The sequence below is a fragment of the Amblyomma americanum genome, chromosome 2 (assembly GCF_052857255.1).
Source record: "Amblyomma americanum isolate KBUSLIRL-KWMA chromosome 2, ASM5285725v1, whole genome shotgun sequence".
Lineage (NCBI taxonomy): Eukaryota > Metazoa > Arthropoda > Arachnida > Ixodida > Ixodidae > Amblyomma > Amblyomma americanum.
Window position 1 is genome coordinate 142631769 of NC_135498.1, and position 21111 is coordinate 142652879.

Here is a 21111-nt window from a genome sequence, read left to right on the forward strand (position 1 = left end):
ATCCGTCCGTAATACGAAAAAAATATCAGAACATCATCTTTACCGGCAATATAATGGCATCTTTAAAGTTTTCTATTCTGCCTCCAAGATACGGCAACACCACTTGTATGTCGAATTTAGTTGAGGCCTACGGCTCCTACAGTGGCGCATCGACGATGAAAAGCCCTTCGCGCACGCCGAGGCGAAGATATGCACCAGCACAACACACCGCGCAGGAGCAAGCGCAAATCCGGAACAGTTTTCCAGCCTCTTCCGGGAGAACACTGAGGTTTTTTTGGAGCAAGAGGAAGAAACGTCCCTGCTTGCACGTTGGTCTTTCGCGTGCACGTTTGCGCACATGGAGTTTAAGGCCCCGCGATTAGTAGCTGTGCGTAAGCCGAAGGGCCCTGTTCGGCCATCGCCATACGCACAGTTTTTTTGGTGCACCAATGCGACGTACACTCAACTGACTGGAAGACAGTGGATGGCTGCAATGAAGTAAGCCACCAAGCTCGCAAAGCGGACTTCAGCACGCGGTAGAAAAGCACATATATGCCGCTTGCTGGCATAGATAAGCCCAAAATAATTTTGCTGTTCGCACGCTGCAGCCATACGACGTGAGGCAAACTGTGCAACCGGAGGATCTGAGAGTATCAGCGCAATAAATTCATTCATAGCGCTCTCTTGAAGTACGCGAACCGAAAGCCAATCACCCAAACCGGCTTGTGAGTAAACAATATTGCACCGGACTTTAAAACATTGGTCAGACTCCCCCGACGTACTCAAAAAAAGTGCTTCTGGTCCGTCTGACGTACTGGCACGTGCAAAAATGGTATGCATGTAGAACACTTACGGTTGCTAGGTTCGATGTTTCTGCGGCGCCTTTCAGCGTTTACTCCCAACTGGAGCGCCACGCTTCGAATCAAGCGAAATGACATTCCTCTAGATAAAAACGATCAACACCTCCCCTCTATGGACAGCAGGCGCTGCTGAAAAGTGGAGCGGCAATGAATTCTAACCGAGGCGCTAACGCTACACACACATTTTCTTCCTGGCAGTACATTTAGTCAAACCTTACATAAAAAAGAAACACTGCTCGGATCCCTCCAACGTACTCGAGAAAAATATGCTGCTGGTCTGCCCGAAGTACCTATAGCCGCAGACTTCTGAAAATAACAGTGACTCTAAATTACTACCTCCGTCGTCTTTTTTGACACCATTTTATTATAATTCATTTTATTTCATCATTTTCATCATTAGTTCAATCATTAGTTCCTAATTTTAATCTTCCATAAAATTCGCCAATTTTTACTTCATTTCAATAAAAACAATACTTTAATGTTATTTTATTAGCAGTATTGCTCAAAGCTGTATTTCATGGTACCCAGTTCTGGGGCTGCGTAAGAACAGACACCACCCGATACTGCGGTGGCGTTTTCTTACGCGGGCACTAGGAAAATTCATCCTTCCTCGCTGCCGCACACATCGTCTTCTGACAGGTCTCCCTCCACAATGTCGTGACAAACGGTGGCAGCCACGCAGTTTCCGTACGTGTCGGCCATTGCGGTGAGCCATGCTCTGCGCAAAAAGAAGAAAATCAAACTGGGTACACTTGACAGCCTTTTCCATGCATACTGGACGAAACAGCTAAGCAACGACATAGTGGAATGCCCCGTAAACAAGATGATATCCTGGAAAAAATTCATGTGATAATTTCAAGCTACAAGGTTAAGCATGGGAGGACACCATCTCGTCGAGCACGTGATTATCACTGGACCTGTTTCACAGTCTGAATGCGGGACAGATTGGTCAAAATGATACCTTACATGTTAAGAGAGCAGCCAGGTCAGTCGGGCCAGGTCTATCAAAAGCCCGCCGTGTGGGTAATCATGAGAATTTGCTGTTTCAGTACATTGATTCATGAGGTCCTCAAGCTACGCGCAAGAATAATAGGTAAGACCAGTACGACACATTGTCGTTGTCAGTTCTTCATCCTCGCGTTTGGATGGAAGTCTGGGAGATTCTACTCCCGCTCACCTTAACCGGATTCCGCACCGTCGGACTCAATGTCACACCATCTCCTCCTTGACATTTCTACTTATTCTTTTATCGCTCCATTTCTTTTTTATCTTCTAAAACGGCGTACATACTTGAAACTTCGTGTGTATTAGACATTTTTCCAACCTACATGATTATTTGCATTTTCATGAGCATAAAACGACACGCAGTCTACAGTGATCTGCTTCATTTCAATTATAGGCACCGGGCAGGAACCCAGGGGGCAGCACTCGCAGTGAACAGGCAGCGCCACCAGTGGGCGCCGGAGCAAATGCGTTGGGAGAGTCTTGACCACGATATACAGTAGGCCGTGGTCGTGGTCGTGACCGCGTGGGTCGGGTGCGCGCCCGGCCGGGGCGGGCATGGGAAAGTTTGCGGTATCTTTGCAGCGAAGTGACGGGGATTTGAGCTGGTTGGAGTGACGTAGCGATGAATAAACAATGCGGGAACATCAAGACACAAGGTTGAGAGGCACTGACGAGCCTTTTTTGTATGTTGGGCATCTATTTCCAAGTAGCAAAGCACGAGAAACAGAGCAGACGACACAATAAGAACAGTGCCCAAGAACAAGAAGCAAAACACTACAACGAAGTGAAGGGGCGGGATAAGAAAATACAGTGACGAAAGAAGTGGGAAAATAGAGTACAAAATTTATGGCGAACGCCCCCTCCACATGTGGTACAACCCGACACAGAGTAAGCTTCGAAGTGCGGCGACCAAACGGAACTGCCTGTGGAAGTATTCCTAGACAAATGGGAATCCTTCGAGGGGAGGGACGTACTTAGGCAAAGGCTCAGAGAGCGAAAAGAAAAATAAAAGAACGCTGTGGGGGAATTGGCGTTCGAAGTAGAAGGAAAGGATGTGGAAGAAGGAAAGGAAGAATGAACGGAGAGGAAGCTAAAAAATAAGTGAAAAGAAAATACGAGAAGCTGACGAAAAGCCTGATACGATGGCCGGCTAGGTTTCTATAAAACGACATGTTTTTTTCTGTGAGCATGATTGAGGTCTCCTTGAGAGTTTTTAAAGGACGGCATGTAGCAGTGCTCCCTGTTGCGGACGTCAATAAGATGCACATTGATCATTCTCTCCACATTGTACAGGAGCGCGCAGGCGGTCGCTGACCTAGCATCCTAACTTAACCCTCTACTTGCCAATTGCCTGAGTCGCTTTGGGACGTTAAAGCGCCATAAACTAGCCAATGTTCCAAAATGGGAATGTGTAAAATTCAATTCTTAATTCGAAAGCATTACTAGTCACATTCCCTGCTTTGGCAAGAAAAATTAGGGTGACGCCATCAAGCAGCCATATGACGCACACAGCAAGAGCCGAGCACCGCCACTTCAGACAATCTTACGCATGTCTTTCGTCAATATATATGCCCGTCACTGGCCGACCTCCATGTAGCGCTGGCTTTTCCGGAAATATTCGTTCAATTCTCACTTTGGAGGGACAGTTCGCTGCAGCGAACGCCAAGGTGCCACTTGATCACCTACATGGTGCCGGTGTTCACGCATGATATCGAGGGCACAGTGAGCCGTTCGCCAATATAGGCCAAACTACATTTAAAGGGCTATGGGATAACAAACTGCGTCGGTGCGCCCCACCAGACGCGCTATGTGGCTTCTGGTGGAAGCACTTTCCTTCTGTTCAGCAGGCTAACTGGGAGCAGAAAATGCAGGGGCCACACTGCCGAGTAGCTCGACTTCTTCAGGTGGTAAAAAATACGATTGCAGTTTGTTGTAGCGCGCTTTCTTTTGCTCTTTTCGGAAGAACGTCATGCAGTGAACCCTTGCATTGCTGACTCACTGCCCGTCGCTACTAGAGCCACCCAACATTACATCTTTTATATTGTGTAGCTCGTTTGAGTACATGAAAACCTTTGCCCCTGGCGAGTTCAGGTATGTGCTATTGCAGACTGCTATGCAGCAATTCATATGTGACCACAGAATGCCGCGAATACAAGGAAGAAGGAAGCATACGACACACTCCCGGGCAGAATCGCCGCATTTGTGCAGTGCGGGCGGGCGCGTGTCTTCCAACCTGTCTGCCTTTTCAGCGGCAAGAGGCGCGCGCATCGCGCCGAAGTTACTCCTGCACGGTGCCTATAAAGGTGGTTTAGATCGTCAGTGCTAGTTTTCGCCCACACCTACTAAGCAGATATGCGCTCACGCGACTCTACGACATTTGCACGGCGCTTCGACCAACGGCCGATAGTACCAATCGGAAAAGCTCTTCACAGGGTGCAAGAAAACGCAGCGGCGTTTTCTAGACATGAAAAAGGAGCTGGCTACTGCCACTAACCGGGTGAAATTATTTGTTTCAATAATATTCAATTGAGTAATACTCAGCGCAAATAACTGTGCAGCGTCTCTGTCATATCGCTTATCTCGACATAAACTGCTGTATTTTTCTTAAAGGAGTTTTGCAGATTTTTTTTGTTCCAATGTGCTTGACGAACGTCGCAGATACGCACAGGATTGACTCCGCTGCGAGCATGATAGGATCGCCAGAGCCGGCTTTTCCTCCAAGGAGCACGGTGACTAAGGCAGGTGAAGCTCCAGAGTCGGTGAGGCTGGCTACGACGGCGTTTGCGCCAGTGCCCAGAAGATCCCAGCCCTCGATCTTCGCCTGCGATGCAGTGTATTAGGACATAGTGGCGCCAAAGAAGCGGGGGACACATTCATTAGCACTCTAGTAAGGTTAGTACTACGTTGCCTGGAGGAGATCTCGGGATGTTGTCGCCCTTGATACTGTTGGTTGTCCGCTCACTGTGCAGTGGCGCATGAGGTTAAGAACCCTGCAGGGATAAGATAGCCGCAGCTATCACAGGACAGGGATAAGTGGAGAGATGTGAGAGAGGCCATTGTCCTGCAGCGGGCGTAGTCAGGCTTATCATAATTACGATGACGACGATGTGCAGTGGCACCTTCACGCCGCCATCTGCATCTGCTAAGGAATGCCTGGGGAATCGTTGTGTGTGGGCTGCGGCCACTTAAAGATAAGAGAAAGAGAAAAAATAAACTTCATAGTGTTATTGCCCCATCTTCAGCATTGTATAGAAATGATCCCCTAAAACACTGCGAATTCTTGGCAGCCTGCCGTCCCTCACTTCAGTGGAAAAAAAAAGCCAAAACCTTGAGTCCCTGGAAAACTTATGCAGTGACTCTACCAAACCCCAATACCGCGATTCTTACTGCGCGCCTTCTCTACCTGCACCGCGCTTTTTCAGCTTGCCTTCCTTCCTTCCTGGGGAGGACTGTGAAGAGTCTCCAGCGTGATTCGTGTCTGTATGCCAAGACGCGCCTACGTCTCATGAGAGGCATCCAGGAGCAACCGTCCGAGCATCAAAGAATAAAGCGGCGTGTTGCAACGAGAAATGAGTGCGAACGAGCGAGAATGAGGGAGAAATGAGTGCGAGACATGAGCGATGGGTTAGCTAGATTTCGAGGGGGGGGGGGGGCGCACTCCTAGGCTGCGTGACTTTTCTGGCCCTTTTTCGCTGAATTTAGTTTCGTTTTTATCGGGTTTAGCGTCTCAAAGCGACTCAGGCTATGTGGGACCACGTATTAGAGGGCGCCGGTTAATTTCGACCACCTGTGGTTCTTAAAGGTCAGCTGACATCACACAATATATGGGCCACTAGCATCTCGCCTCCATCGGAATGCGACCGCAGCGTCCGGGATCCAACCCGCATGCTTCAGGTCCGCAAGCGAGCACCATAACCGCTAAGCTAACGCGGCGGCTTTTCTCTGAATGCTGCGAGCCACTTCTTTAGCAGAACAACCTAATTGGGTCCAGCTATTACCGTGTGCCTTTGGGGACGGTGAGTAAACGCCTTCGCTACCTCCAGAAATGGCGATCATCACTCTCGGCCCATTCACTTTAACCCGGAATTCGTTCGGCGGCGGTTTAACCAGATTGAAGCCGCATAACAATGAGTCACCCATAGCTAGAGAAGTGACCAGTTCCACCCAGAAGAACCCGCATCCCGGTTCCCTGCAAAAGTGCGAGGGATGAGCTAGGATTTCTACCCAATGTATTCACAAAATTCAAAAGGAAGACTTCTGTGCAGTCACTAAGAAGCTCCGCTGAAGGTAATAAATTCAATTGTTTCTCCAAGCGAACCACCCGTACAAGGACTGAACTGAAAAAAATTGGCCGACGCTTGCCAAACCAGTGTAACGCGGCATTCTACCAGTGCAGTTTGCGGGATACCGTCCGATGTGCCTCGGCTATCGCGGCACGGAAGCGGGGTCTCCTCCATTTCCCCGTTTCGGCGGCGCCGTTTGTGCACAGGTCGACTTGACGTTGGCGCCCAGAGCTCGCCACGAGCAGCGGCTGCAGCGTTAGTTTACGCCGCTGCGCACAAAGGGACTTAAAGCGCTCGGCCAGTCAAAATCAAGTCAGAATTGGTTTGGCCACCTCGGTTACCATGCCAACCACTTGGAGGCCGCCATGGTGGATTAGATCTTTAGAATCAGCAGTGCCATGGAAGAGGAATTTGGGAGTGAAACACGACTAAGTGAATGATCATAATGATGATCAATTTTTATGGCGCAAGGGTATCTATGAACAATGTTGCCGCGGCACAAGTTGCTTTCTTTAACTAAAGGTGAGGTCAAAGACCCATTTCCCTGCATTTCCCCGTAATGTAGCCGAGCACCCGACCTGTGGAGGGCTCCGAAATAATTTCGACCGTCTGGGACCATTAACGTACACTGATATCACACAGCGCAAGAGCGTCTTTTGCGTTTCGCCTACATCGAAGCGAGACCGCCACTGTCGGGGTCCAACTCAGGTACTCGGACTCAGTAATCGAGCGCTCTAACCACTAAGCAAACCACGGCCTTTCCTGCTGACAAGAGAAGATACCCTTGAGTACAAAAGCAACTCCCGCTGTGGTGGCTCGGTTGATAGAGCTCTCGGCTGCTAAGCCTGAGGACGCGGGTTCGATCCCGATCGCGACCGCAGTTTTGTACCCAAAGTAGCACAATAACCAAGTCAAACTTGAAAAACCAACTAGGACCTTACCTGCTTCAAGCACGTTGTTTTCACTCCGACTTTCTCAATTCACGTCCCGGAAGTGGAGTTTCGATACAGCCGAAAGGCAAAAATTGGCAGGACATCTAAGCATCGCCTTAAATTCGTGACGCGAGAGCGTTAATAACTTCCTTCAGCGGGCTCCCTGCACATAGACACGGACACTGACAATTCAAACAAGGACGACGCGCAATTCATAGTGCTGGCGTTTTGCTTTGCAACGCCACCGACGGGACGATACCGCTTTTTCTACGGAACTATATGTACACTTGAACAAGATGTTTTATGAAAATTTGTTTTATAGTGCCTTCAACGGTGCTTGGGTTGTTAAAAAAACTGCCTAACAATTTCCCCAGCTCGAAGTTTATTTTCCAGTAGGATATAAAACCCGTAAACTTTACGGAATCGATAGTCTTTCATGATGCATCTCCTAAACAATATTCAAATGAGATGACCTCATATTCCATTATTTTCATTAGCTAGGCCGTCCCCATATATGTAGGTAAATGTTAACATGAAACTACAGTGTTTTAAGGGAAAAATTATTAACATCTTCCTTGCAACTTTCAGGTCAATAATAAGACTTTAAAAGCGGTGACAGTCAATGAGCGATAATAGGCCACTTTTTATGTGTTTGCAAACCCGCTTCTTATAAAATGTATGCGCAAGAAAACGCGTTCATCTGAAGCCGTTGCCCCGCCGCGGTGGCTCAGTGGTTAGGGCGCTCGACTACTGATCCGGAGTTCCCGGGTTCGAACCCGACCGCGGCGGCTGCGTTTTATGGAGGAAAAACGCTAAGGCGCCCGTGTGCTGTGCGATGTCAGTGCACGTTAAAGATCCCCAGGTGGTCGAAATTATTCCGGAGCCCTCCACTACGGTACCTCCTTCTTGCTTTCTTCTTTCACTCCCTCCTTTATCCCTTCCCTTACGGCGCGGTTCAGGTGTCCAACGATATATGAGACAGATACTGCGCCATTTCCTTTCCCCAAAAAAACCAATTATTATTATTATTCCTTATCCCTTCCCTTACGGCGCGGTTCAGGTGTCCAACGATATATGAGACCGATACTGCGCCATTTCCTTTCCCCAAAAAGCAATTATAATTATTATTATTATCTAAAGGCGTAGTCGTTCCGGGCAACATAGCTCAATGTGACCAATTGCCGGTATTGAGCAGTGCGTAAACACGCAATATGTGCCGAGTACAAGATGGTTAAAGTAGAAAATAAATTCATGAACACATGTTTCCATCTTTTGCACACTACTCGTGCTATAAACCGCATTTTGAATTTGTAAAAAAGCTATCCAGGTGTTGCTACGTTTTTCCAGTGCAGCGTTTTTATTTGCACATAGGTGCAAGATAAAAAGTGACAGTTAATTTCTGTAATTAGCTATTCACTGGTGGGCATAAGTATTTTACAAGCAGCAAACAAGCCCATAAATACGGCATGACAAGAAGTATCTCCTTCCAGATTTCTTTCTAAACAGTAATTTCTGACGGTCTATAGAGGAAGAGAACGCCACATCACGTAATTAAACATCCTCTATTCCTCGGTTACTGCGACTTTGGGAGATCGCCAGTCACGGATGGCAAGCGTGAGCGTGCACCGCGCCTAGACCAAACGTGCAAAAAATTGCCTTCATTCTCGCTTCGTAAGCCTTAAGCATGCTGCTAGTCACGCGTATAGCAAGCATGATTCTTCATCGTGAAAGCACACCACACAGAACAAGCGTGCAAAAAATTATCGACACTCACGGTTGGTTGCTAAGGGTGAAATTTTTATAGTGTAGACCCCTAATACCCCTGTCACACGGGACTTCTTCTCGGCCTTTGCCGTAAAGTTGTCTTATTGCACGAAAGGAGGAAAACCGAAAAGGAGCAGCGACGCTGCTACACGGCAAATCCAAAGGAGCTAGAACGCGGCCTCCGTGAATGCCAAAAGTCACCGCTGTGTGTGAAGCGGCGCTAGTAACATTATGAAATTAAACAAGACAGTAGCACTTCAGCTAAGAGTGCATTCGTTTATGTTGGAAAAAGTAGCTATCACGATAATAAACGAGCGTTCTGACGGTGAGAAACGGATATTTTGAAACAAAGTTTCTTTTTTTTTATCGTTCTCGGTCCGACCACGGTAGGCGCACTTTTCCGTTCGGCTCCTCGTCGTGTTCGAGAAGCGTCCTTTGTTGCTTGTGTCTTTGTGCACACAAGCAAACTCAAAACACGCACACAACAAAGAGCAAACGAAGAAAAAAACAGCAAAGCGAGATGCGCGAGCACGGGTGTGTCGATGAGGCTGCTGAGAAGCGTTCAAGTCCTTTCTTAGCAGTGTGGATGTCTTTAGTCATAGCCTCCTCTACGGTTAAGTGCACTGTAAGGCAAAATTAACCATTGAATAAGATAAATTAGATATTTTTTTACGGTTTCAAAACTAAAAATTGCGTCATTTTTTATTATTTGAGCTCGCTAGCTCGCACTGCCGTCTGGGTTGCTCCTTTAAGCAACTTTAAGGCCGCTGACGGCCGCCTTTATTGTTACGGAACTTTATCGCAAAGGTCTCGACGCTTTGCCGTGTAGATGCGCGTCGCGCGCCTTTGGGGCAAAGAACCTTAATTTCTAAGGCCTTACAAGTGCCCGTGTGACAGGGGTATAACACTATCGCGTTAAAACACGCTTGTGTACTCTGCTATCTCAGTGCGCGCTAAAGAACATCAGATTGTCGAAATTAATATGAAACCTTCCATTACGGAGAATCTTCTCACTCCCTCGTTACAGCCTCCCCTCCGCTCGCCGTGCCCACCAAGTGGGAAAGTTTCCTTTTCGCTTCCTTGTCAACAACCATATCTCTACGGTCACATCATCACCAGCCGCGTTGCCGGTGTGGGTAGCATGCTCGACTACTGATCCGCAGGACCCGGGTACAAACACGGCCGCGGCGATCCCGATTAGATGGAGTCGAAACGCAAAGGGCGCCCGTGTGCTGTGAGATGTCAGTGCACGTTAAAGATCCCCAGGTGGTCGAAATTATTCCGGAGCCCTCCACTACGGCCCCTTTCTCTCCATCACCTTTCACTCCTTCCGTCCTTCCCTTCCGGCGCGCTTGACATGTCCGCCGAGAAGAGAGTGTGTTACTGCGCTATTTACTTTCCTCAAAAACCAGTAATAAACTTTCTAACGCTTCTTCTCGTTGCAAGTGCCATCTGTACTGCAGAAGACGACTGCAAAAAATATTACAGGCGATCTAGCTTACTTGGCCAAACGCGAAGTATGTGCACTGGAACATCGCGTTTCATTTCGATTTCGGTCCGAGCTAGAGTTTCAAGGGCAGGCTTCAGGCAAATCTCTTCGAAACCGGCGACTGGGCTCCATAACGGTAGCGCCCTATAAAATTTTTGGACCACTTATTGCACCTTAACAGGGCATTGCGATATCGGTGTGTTCTTTATTCATTGCTTACGAATGCAATTTGATTACACATAACGAAGACATACAAGCACAGTCCAAGAAAGTGGCAGTTAAACACGAGAGGTGATCGGTTGCTGAGAGAGCCTAGTGCTCTCGTGCAGTGGCCAGCGAATCTGATCTGTTCGCGCCCCTGCGGGTTCGAAACCTACGCAGCGCCTACGCGCGGTGGAGTCGCGGAGTTAAAGGCCCCGTTGTGCAAAAAATACGGTGTCAGCGTCGGCGTTGTGAGCGAGAAATCACGAGCATGACACTTCGAGGTGGTGGCTAGAGAGCAACCTAGAAGCCAGGTAGGATACCTATGTCACGTGACCTTGCGGCGTCATCCCAACCTGCCCACGTATACCGAAAAATTCTGGACAAAGCTGCTTTGAGCGCAAAGAGATTTAAGAACGCAATTTTCGCATATTCTAAGATTCCACTATAACAATCAATATAACCGCACATCTCCCGTCACAAGCTTGAATTTTTTTGCTATTAACGTTTTTGCTGTCGTCAAAAGCGTTCCCCATTGCTTTTCTATGGCAGTCTGAACTGCTCGATGCGAGTGATGGAAAGACTATAAAAGAAAAATAAATGGCGAATGTCCGGACCCCGTAGAGTATCTGTTACGGGTCCAATTGGACTTATTTTTGGAAATGTGGCGGAGAGTTTGAAGGATGCTTCACTCCCGCCACCGGTTGGCCCGGTATTGCACTACCTCCGGGATCGGCCTTGTCTTTAGCGCGTCTTTACTATCCTGTCTTTCTATCCCATCTTTCAACTCTCCTTCTATCTGCACGTGGTAGCGATTGTGGCGCGGCTTGAGCTAGTGAGCAGGCCTGTGCACTTTCCTTTTCTTTCTTCCTGGCAAAAAAGACAGACAGACTATATAAGAAAGATTTTGCTACCGATCAGAAGAATATGAACCACTACCTTCCATATTTCCGCAACAGTCCCTAAACAATATTTCAATATTCAAAATTTCTACCCAAGAATGTTTAAAATGTTGGAATGTTGGATGGCCGCACTTGAAAGTTCCTGCTGCGGAGGAAATTCTGGCGGTTAAAGTGCTAAGCACGAACTGCTGTGCGAAAGCACGATTTTTTTGCATGTGGACACCGTACCACGGACCTCGAAGCGATATTCAGGTGTCCACTGACTCAGGGAGATAGTTACGTGCTTTTCCTTTTCTCAAAATCAACAGAATCAAATCCTTGTGATGATTTTGAGAAAAGTAAAGGGGCATACTGACTTGATATATAGGTGGACGCCACAGCTTACAGCGCGATTCAAGTGTCCACTGACCCAGTGACCCAGTTACACTTGCCGGTTAGCAGCTTCACACAGACAGACACCGCTGAAATCCGGTGAGTGGGGTAAGAAGTGCTTTCGCACTAAACACCGAACCGGTCTCTAAACCTGGAAATCTTTCCCTGCCTAGATTCCAGGTGAAGTACCATATCAGCGTACGTGCATGCGTTTACTGTGCTCTGGATTGCTAGCCGAAAAAAATTGGCTGTGGTTTAGCTCTGGTTAACCCTAGTTGCGAAAGCTTCGTTTCCTCGGCACGTCGTCAACACAGCGTCTCATTCCGACGCTCTCGAGAACTCCAACCGGTCTCTCCGGCAGTCGAAGAGTCACTTCGGGACGTGGCACGACTCTTAGCCATATCTTCGTTACAACGCTTCTCGAGTCGTGCAGCGCGTTCTTCTGGCGTCTCTTGAGCGCGTTGTCTCTTCCTCCCTTCATTTGTCATTGTTGCGCCTCTCGCGCGGGTGGCTACGACGGCTGCGGTAGCAGCGACCATGTGCGCTCCGCGTGACGTCACCCGGTTTCGCGCATGCGCAGCTGTGGCAAATCTGTAGTGTGGCTCACGCGAAACCCGGTGTTGACGAGCCTAGTGAAGCTTTTCGCTTCAAAAGTGGATCCCGAGACGCTGCCCAGCCCTGGGTTAAATAGACTGATTATCAGGAAAAGAAAGGCGCTGTCTCACTTCTTGATGGATACCTCAAGCACGTCGTGAGAGAAGGCAGGAATGTGGGAGCGAAACAAGGAGAAAAAAGGTGCCTTAATGGACGGTGGTGGTTGTATTAACTTTATATGCACGAATATTTAGATAATGGAGTGTGAGCAGTATCCTGCCCCCCAGACTTCATTGGAGTCTCCTGCCGCTTGGGCCCAGATGGCCAGGTTCCTACAGTCGTCGAAGTTGGAGATGGACAGAACCTCCTCCCACTGGTTGTGTATCGGGTTTGGTCGTGTCGCGTGGAGGCTTCCCTTTGCTTTTATTTTTTTAGGTTTCCTTGAATAAAAAGTTTCAGTCGCGGACTACCTAGCGTAATTTAGTCCCACAGAAATCAAAATACACGTGCACTGTTTGCTTTCGCCAATCGCTACGTATCACTCCGCCGATGACAAAGCAGCAAGCCGCGACACGCTGTCTGAAAGACACTACACGCATTGGCTGACTCCTCTTCTTTTCGGAGGTGAGTTCATTAAGAAAGGCGGCAGCCGGGAGGTTTATTTCAATTTAGTAGTTAAATCAATCGCACCAGACAATAATGCTCTGAGCGCAAAAATTAAAATAAAAATTGGTTTCAGGGTAAAGGAAATGACGCAGTATCTGTCTCACATCTAGGCGGACACCTGAACTGCGCCCAAAGAAAAGGGATAAAGAAGGGACAGAGAGAAGAAAGGAAGAAAGAGGTGCCGCAGTGGAGGTCTCTGGAATAATTTCGACCACCTGGGGATCTTTAACGTACATCGACATCGCGCAGCACACGGGTGCATTTGCGTTTCGCCTCGATCGAAACGCGGCCGCCGCGGTCGGGTTCGAACCCGGGTACTTCGGCTCAGTAGACGAGTGCCCTAACCACCACCACGGCGGATGTAGATCGAGTTCCCGCGGCAAAAAGACGAGCTCAGAATCCTTTTTAATGCACCTTAAGGTGCCCCCGGTAATTTTTATTTCGCCTCCGTGATGGCTCAGTGGCTACGGCGCACGCCTGGTAGCTGACACAAAAGTCGAGGGTTCGATCCCAGCCGCAGCGGTCGAATTTTGATGGAGGCGAAATTCTATAGGCACGCGTACTGCGCGATGTCAGTGCACGTCAAAGATACACAGGTGGTCGAATTTTCCGGGGCCCTTCACTACTCTCAGAAGAACCAGCGCAAAAACAACAACGGACAAGAAACAAGGAGGCCGACACGGACAGACGCGCTGAACTGTCAACTTTATTTCCTAAAAATTATTGCAACTTTCATGGCCTACCAACAAGGCCTACCAACTAGCCCAACAAGTTTTGCTGAAATACCCTTCACTACGACGTGCTCATAGCGTGAGTCGCTTTGGGATGTTAAAACCCAATAAGCATAAACATAATTTCTATTTTGGTCTTTGGTTTGGCATTTGTGTCAACACTCCTGTCTGCACGCGGCATTGACCGTTGCCCATTTGGAGCCAGTCGACAGGCCAGTGCCCCATCTTCCTCTTTATTCCATGAAGCCGCCGCGGTGGCTGAGTGGTTATGGCGCTCGGCTGGTGACCTGAAAGACGCGGGTTCGGTCCCGCCCCCGCGGCGGTCGAGTTTTGATGGAGGCGAAATTCTAGAGACCCATGTACTGTGCGATGTCAGTGCACGTTAGCGAATTCAAGGTGGTCTAAATTCCCAGAGCCCTTCACTACGGCGTCCCTCATAGCCTGGGTCGCTTCGGGACGTTAAACCCCCTAAAACCAAACCAAAACCAATCCTCTTATTCCTTAGATGTCAGGTGACAGGAGCATGGTCGCAAATGAACGCACTGCGCCGCGCTTCCACTGCCCATACTGGCATCTAAAAGGCATGGGTTCGAATTCCTCTCAAACCTATGTATTTGTTCTGTTTTTTACAGCGACAGCTTTAACAGCGTTGCACGATGTTACAAAAGGAGGTTAAAAGACGTGCTGTCGCGCTGATGGATTCAGGGTAGAAATTGGTTTTAAGCACAAATGGTTAAAACTTCTCGCACACAAGTCCCTTGTTTTAACAAAACTACAATATGCATGCCCTATCTGGAGCCCTAACCAAATCTAATTATTTCACTAGAATCACTACAGAATCGAGCTACTAGATTCATTCATTCATGCTGATCATACAATGTCATGATATCATCTTCAAAAGAAATTCTGGTCTAACCAATCTTGCTTGTAGTCGTCGAACCGCCAGCGTGTGCTTGTTTCATAAGTTTTTTTAAGGCTCAACTTCGTATTCCGGCCTACATCAGCCCTACCGACACGTCTTGCACTGCGTATTGGTCATCGTTTGCAAGTTTCCTGTCCACATGCTGATACTATCACGTTTGCTGGATCATTATTTCCTCCCTCTGCCACAGACTGGAACAACCTTCCACACGACGTCAGTGCAAGCAGCTGCCCATCCACATTTTCGAATTGTGTAACTGCCATATCAAACCGATAAAATTTTGAACGTTTCTTCGTTTATACCTTCACCCACCCGTTAACTAAAAAGCCTCAATTTGCGGCCTTCAAAATAATAAAGTGATGTATTGCATTTCGCTATTGCATTTCGCTTCCGCTGTCGACGCGCCACGGGTGACCTTGGTGGCAAAACGGAGGGAGAACATGGTTGCGAACCTTAACGAACTTTGGCGAAACTTTCAGCCTATAAACCTGGTGCCTACGTTCTGCGCTGCCGCCGGAGCAGCGCAAGCGTCAACAGCGTCTCTAGAATATGCGAAGCCACCTTTACTGCGGATACATGGGGCGCGCAGCTCGTCGCAGCGTCCGGATGGCAAAAATAGCCGCGTCGCAGCAACCAAGTTTGCAGCAACAGATACCCTCAATACATAGCTGTCATCCGGTATGCAGGCTATAGAAGCTTGTGCAAAGGAGCACTCTTGCTCACGTGCTGGTTAGTTTCCATTCAGTGTGGCAATAACAACAGCGTTTCCAAAACTGACTGTAAGTTGGTACGGAGCAAAGCACAAGGAGGGAAGTTAAAAATTATAAAAAACACACTCCCTGCAATACAATTTTAAACGCTTACGAATAGACGCTTATGGCTCCATCTGCGCCGCTGGCCTCACGCATCTAGACCGATAATCAAAAATGGAGAAGGAGAGGCCCCGCCTGCTTTCCCGGCCTAACTGTGAAAAACCATGCGGCGGTACAGGGGCCTCTGCCACTCCAGACCTATCGACCGCTAATGCCGATCAGCTCCCGCCAATGAATTTTAGCTCTTCTTTTGATATGTTTCGTTCGTTCGTACTGCGCCGCGAAAAATTGGTTTTGAGAAAAAGAAAGGAAAAATATGTGACTATCTCATTCCTCGATGGACAGGTGAACCATGGCGTGATAGAAGAGGGGAACATGTACCGAAAATGAGGACACGTCGCAGACACGCGGTGCTCGGCCGGGAGGCGTTTATTTCTTTTTTCGTTCTAAACGCATGCTGTTTACTTGGTGCTTCTATTTTTTATTTCGAGCTCAGTGCCACAGGGTTCCCTCATCAACCTAGGAGAGGTGCATGCTTTATCTGAAAAGAATGGCGGAACCGGTTACCGGGATCACGAAACTACATGGAAGGTTTGTCGTGCTTGGTTTGTCACTGAAATTATGTGTGAAGCTTGGATAAGTTTTCTGAACCGCCAAATGCTGATTTCATTGTATTTAATTTCTGGTCATTGTGCTTTATTGTAGTCCTTAAGAAAGAGTGCGAATGCCGGGAGTGAAAGTATGTGGGCAGTGCAAATCAGTAGCAGTTTGCTGCACATCTTGCAGTGTGTTTGACCCCAATTCATCACAAAAAAAAACAAATTTGGCGCAATTTTTATGACTGGGAACTATTTGCAAGAAGACGCAAAGGGCTGTCTGCTTGCTGAGGCTTTAAAATAGATGGCGTCAGGGAACGACGACGGCACCCGTCAGTAATGTTCGCCGTGCCTTCTTAACTTCCTTTTATGTATCTATGGATGCCCAGCATATCGTCCTCTTGCATCATCTAACGCTTTGTAGAAACTCTATTAGAAAGTAGGTGGCCTTGTTAGAAGAATAAAGTGTTGTTCTGGTCATTTCGACGTGAAATCAAATCTTCGCCATAGAAATAGCGCCATAGGCGTTCGTCTCCGTGATCTAGAGCGGCCTGCCCTGCGTTGCTCATCGTCACCGCCGAACGCAGGCCGTCGCTCGTTCACGGTGTCTGTGGCCTCCATGGGGAGACCCCTGTTGTCACTTTGAGGTTGTCCCGTAAGGCTCGCCACCCGTTTTGTGACAGAGCGTCGCCAGTTCTCAGTCGGTAGCGAAGACTCCGAGTCAGGCGTCGGTGAGAACAACGAAAGGGATTTTATACATTATGTACAGAACATTATACAGGACGAGATCGGCACAGGGGGCCGAGAGCTAGCAGCAAACGCGACGGTTCTCGCACGGTGAGGTCCGGCGAGGCTTAAAAGCGTCACACATCACACTCCACTCGAGAGCGGCACACTAAGCACGAGCTCGGAAGATCGGAGTCCGGAGTCTGTCCAGGCGGTAGCGTTGGGGCTTATATAGCCCCGAGAAACAGTCGTCACACAAACAGACCAATAAAAAGCGAGCACTTGACATCCGTCCGAGAGGTCCAACCAGCGGCCGCGCTGGCCACCCGCTTCAAGTTTGCCGCACGCGTTGACTCTCAGGGGGAAAGGGGAACCGGCGCCTGGCTGTCTAGCAATGTTGCAACACGTTTGGACAGTTTGCTCGCCGATGCTTCTCCATAAGGTGCGGCTGTCTAGCGGCGCAACATCTTTGCTCGACAAGGGAGCGTTAGGGCGCGGTTGCCTTGCGGCGCAGCACCGGGCTAGTCCAGGGGGCCTATGCAAGGGCGTTCGCAGGAGAATTTGTGCATCTTGAAAATGTGAAGTCCGGGCTGGTTGTCTGGGCACAACACCCCGCAGCGCCGCGAAGCCTTATGCCCAGCGTCCGCAGGAGCGGAGAGCTAAACACGTCCGCTCTATTCGAGCGCCCGCCGAAAAAAAAATGTTCAAACATTTTAAATTAGTTCGGCGACGGACGGCAGCAGCAGAACACCAGCGCGCAGGTGATCACGTCCCACTAGGCATTCTTGCTATTATGTGGAAAAGGATGTCAAAGCATCCGTAGAGCCAAAATTTTATAATTCGCGTCATGTAACGGACGCTATTTGTTAAATCTCAGTGAAAATGTTGTGTAAGAAGGCTGTAAGTGTTGTTAAATTGCTCTTAAAAGCATATTCCTCTCGTAAACCACGTATTTACGTAAATGACGTAAATCACGCATCGCGTACTTAAAGTGCACCACCATAAAATAAGTAATATAAACCTTACGTGCACCTTCTTTAGTTTTGTGTTCAGTGACATGTAACAGCTGTAAAAAAAAATTGGCAGTGGCTTAACTTGGCTAACCATAGAATTCAGCGAGAAGCAAGCACGCTTGCTAACATATGAGGCTCGTCGATGGCAGCTCCGCTACACGCTTGCGACAGCCGTTCCATATATACCCACACGACCACGTGGATACGGCGTGGTATCACATGGTCTTACGACACCTTCATCGGATGTCATCACGGATGTTTGTAAGGTCAAAGGTCAGCCTAAAGGTCACCCAATGTCAAAGGTCAAATAAAGGTCGTGATGGGTCAAGGGTTCGACACCATAACAGTATCATATATGGTCATACACAGCTATCCATCGTTCAGCTGAAGGGCGTTCAAGGTCGTTGTGCTGCCTACCCGAAGACTGATTTACCTAGCGTAGTGAAGCTTTTCGCTTCATTATGTTATTTTCTAGTCACACTTGCCACTGCAGTCGCAACGGCATTCGAGTCGCATGTAAAGTATGCGTCCCTTCGTGACCCATGGCCATTTTCGAGGATAAATGGTCTTAGAAAATTCAACCCGAGATATGAAAGAAAAGGCTCAGTAAAATTAACACGAGCACTCCCTTGAAGCGCGATTTACGGACATTCCGAAGTGATTTCCTCGGTCGTACATGTGAAAGAATTACCGGGATTCAGCAGTGTCTTTCAGAAGAACGTCTGCGTGAAGGTACGCTGGCACCTATACAACTGCAGGATAGCCTGCCGCAATATGTCTACAAATTCACGAGGGAGCGCTTCATATTTTGATTTCACATAAAAAAAACGAGACAGCAAAATTCTTTTGTCCTCCTGGAGTTCCACGTCCAAGTCATTACATGGCCCAACTTCATCTGCGGTCGCATCTACATCCTCCCCAATAAATGGCACTCCAAGCGGTATATGCTATGTAGTAGTGCATTCCGAATCTGCCGCTGTGGTCAAGGGTGCGTCTTTCGATACTCATTGGAAGACGTACACGCAATGCTAATACATTACAAAGTAAAAGGGGGTGCAGCTGCCAGCGTAGCTCACGTGCTCCATGTAGGACACGTTGCATGGGGAGGTCATAGTTTCGTGTCCCATCAACGACTATTTTCGCTTCTAGTTCTCTAAAATTTCCTTCTACCTGAAATAATTGCGCAGTGCCTTTCCCAATCCAGTAAACATCATCGTGAAAACAAAAGCACCATATGCGTACGCTTTCCGTGGTTTTGGTGACCGCCTTTCGAGCACTTACCCTGTGCAGGTGAGCGAGGAAAATGAGGGACACCGCCAGGTGCGCGACGCTGCCCGCGCGGCCCAGCACCGTCCCCGCGGGCAGCACTGTGCGGACGACGCGCGCGTCCAGGCCGCCTTTTATCTCCAGCACTGAGACGCCCAGGGCCAAGCTGGCGGCCATCGAGCTCGTCGCCCCGCTCACCACCAGCGGAACGTACGTCTGCGCAGTGTGCCAGCATGCATGAAGACTTTAAGGGGCGTGTAATTTCATTGCGCGTGTGCAATGGCTTAACATTAGAAAAGCCTTTGTGCACTAGGCACCCATTTGTGTACCTGTTAAGTTTCGGGGCAGATTTTGTCTATACGTCGGAAAGCATACTTTTTTGCCTGCCTAGTCAGGTGTGGTGTTTTTCTCAACTGGCGGAGGAGTATGATGAGGCAGGTAGGAGGCTCAGTTCTGATTGTAAACTGAGCACTCTTCTGCTTTGTCGTTGAAGTAGAATCGCTTGTAGGGTCGAGGTTGCATTGCATTATGTTACAGTTTAAGCTGTTACACTAGACGAGATAAATCTTAACCGCTCGCGAAGCTCCTTCTCTGTTATCCCTCCTTCTGGTAATAATAACAATCTGTTACCCACTTTTCTTTTAATTCTTAGTCATTTTGATTTTTGTTGTCATTTTCACTTTTTTATAGTTTTTCTTCGCCATTCTTTATGTCACAAAGTAATTTCTTATTCACCTTTTTTGTTTGGGTGGACAGGTGTAGTTGCCGCTGCAGCCAACGCCCAGCCTCTCCCTTCTTTTACAACCCGCCGCGGTGGCTGAGTGGTTATGGCGCTCGGCTGCTGACCCGAAAGACGCGGTTTCGATTCCGGCCGTGGCGGCTGAATTTCGATGGAGGCGAAATTGAGGCCCGTGTACTCTGCAGTGTCAGTGCACGTTAAAGAACCCCAGGTGGTCGAAATTTCCGGAGCCCTTCACTACGGTATCCCTCATAGCCTCAGTCGCTTTGGGACGTTGAGCCCCCATAACCCATAACTCAACCCTTCTTTTCCCTGCAAGTGGAGAGGGAGTTTCTTCTCCACTTTGCCACCTGCCATCTGTGGCAGAAGGCAAGCAAATCTTCCGGGTAGACAACCTTTCATACGCCGACACCGGTGGGTGCTTACAATGGGGTGTCTGATTATAAAGCAATAATAAGGTCAGATGAAAGGCACAGGGGCGAAGCGTTTGTAACTTCTCTCTGCCAATAGTTCGGTCGCAAGGCGACTGCCTCGGGCGGTGCTCGATGCGCGGTTGCTACGCTCTGTCGCTGATGCAGAGAGTGCCATCTATGGAAGCTTCTTTTAACCAAACGTGCCTATACAACTCGTCGTAATCAAAGGCATCGTTTCTTCCGAAACTCTGATGTTGAAAATGCGCAGTTATGTTAGAAAAATACCTTCAGTAACGATTACCGATATACTGTCACACCGTGCGGCGACTGTGTTCAACGAAGAGGATGTGGAAGGCGTAGGAGAAGCATTCGCTTGGCTTTGCTCGGTCCTACGCATACACCTACCCCGCCTTGCACCTGTAAATAAACCTTTTTCATCCATACCAATACTATGTGTTAAGTGGACGCTATTCACTGAAATCAGGGTCCATGTGTTCTTTATGAAGGGCGGGAAGTATCGGCTCTGTTGCTTTGGCTGCACTGCAAAGTAAGGTAGCCTGATATAATAATAGTACAGAAAGTTTTCTGAGCTTCTGAATAGAGAAGGCGACATAAGAAGCTTCTATGCTATCCTTGATTGTCTGATGATAAGAGTGTTAGTTCTACGTCCTGACGTGTACTAGGTATTTGATAAGATATTCGCTAATCGAATTATATCAACCTTAGACTTCTGTCAACCAAGAAACCATAATGGCTTTCTCAAAGGCTACTCGACAATGGATCATATTAATACGATCAATGAGGCGATCGAGAAAAGCACTAAATATAACCGTCATATACAGAGCC

At 48.3% G+C, this 21111-nt stretch overlaps 1 protein-coding gene and 1 pseudogene across 1 annotated transcript; one reads left to right on the forward strand and one right to left on the reverse strand.

Moving 5' to 3' along the window:
- Nucleotides 1-1282: 1282 nt before the first annotated feature.
- LOC144119135 (putative sodium-dependent excitatory amino acid transporter glt-3) lies at nucleotides 1283-19321 on the reverse strand. Its single transcript, XM_077651836.1, has 3 exons — nucleotides 19129-19321; nucleotides 4511-4665; nucleotides 1283-1557 (listed from the first exon to the last, which is right to left on the reverse strand). Exons 1-3 carry the CDS (start codon nucleotides 19288-19290, stop codon nucleotides 1440-1442), a joined length of 435 nt encoding a protein of 144 aa, XP_077507962.1. The 5' UTR covers nucleotides 19291-19321; the 3' UTR covers nucleotides 1283-1439.
- LOC144122231 (U2 spliceosomal RNA) lies at nucleotides 11121-11259 on the forward strand (annotated as a pseudogene).
- Nucleotides 19322-21111: the final 1790 nt, after the last annotated feature.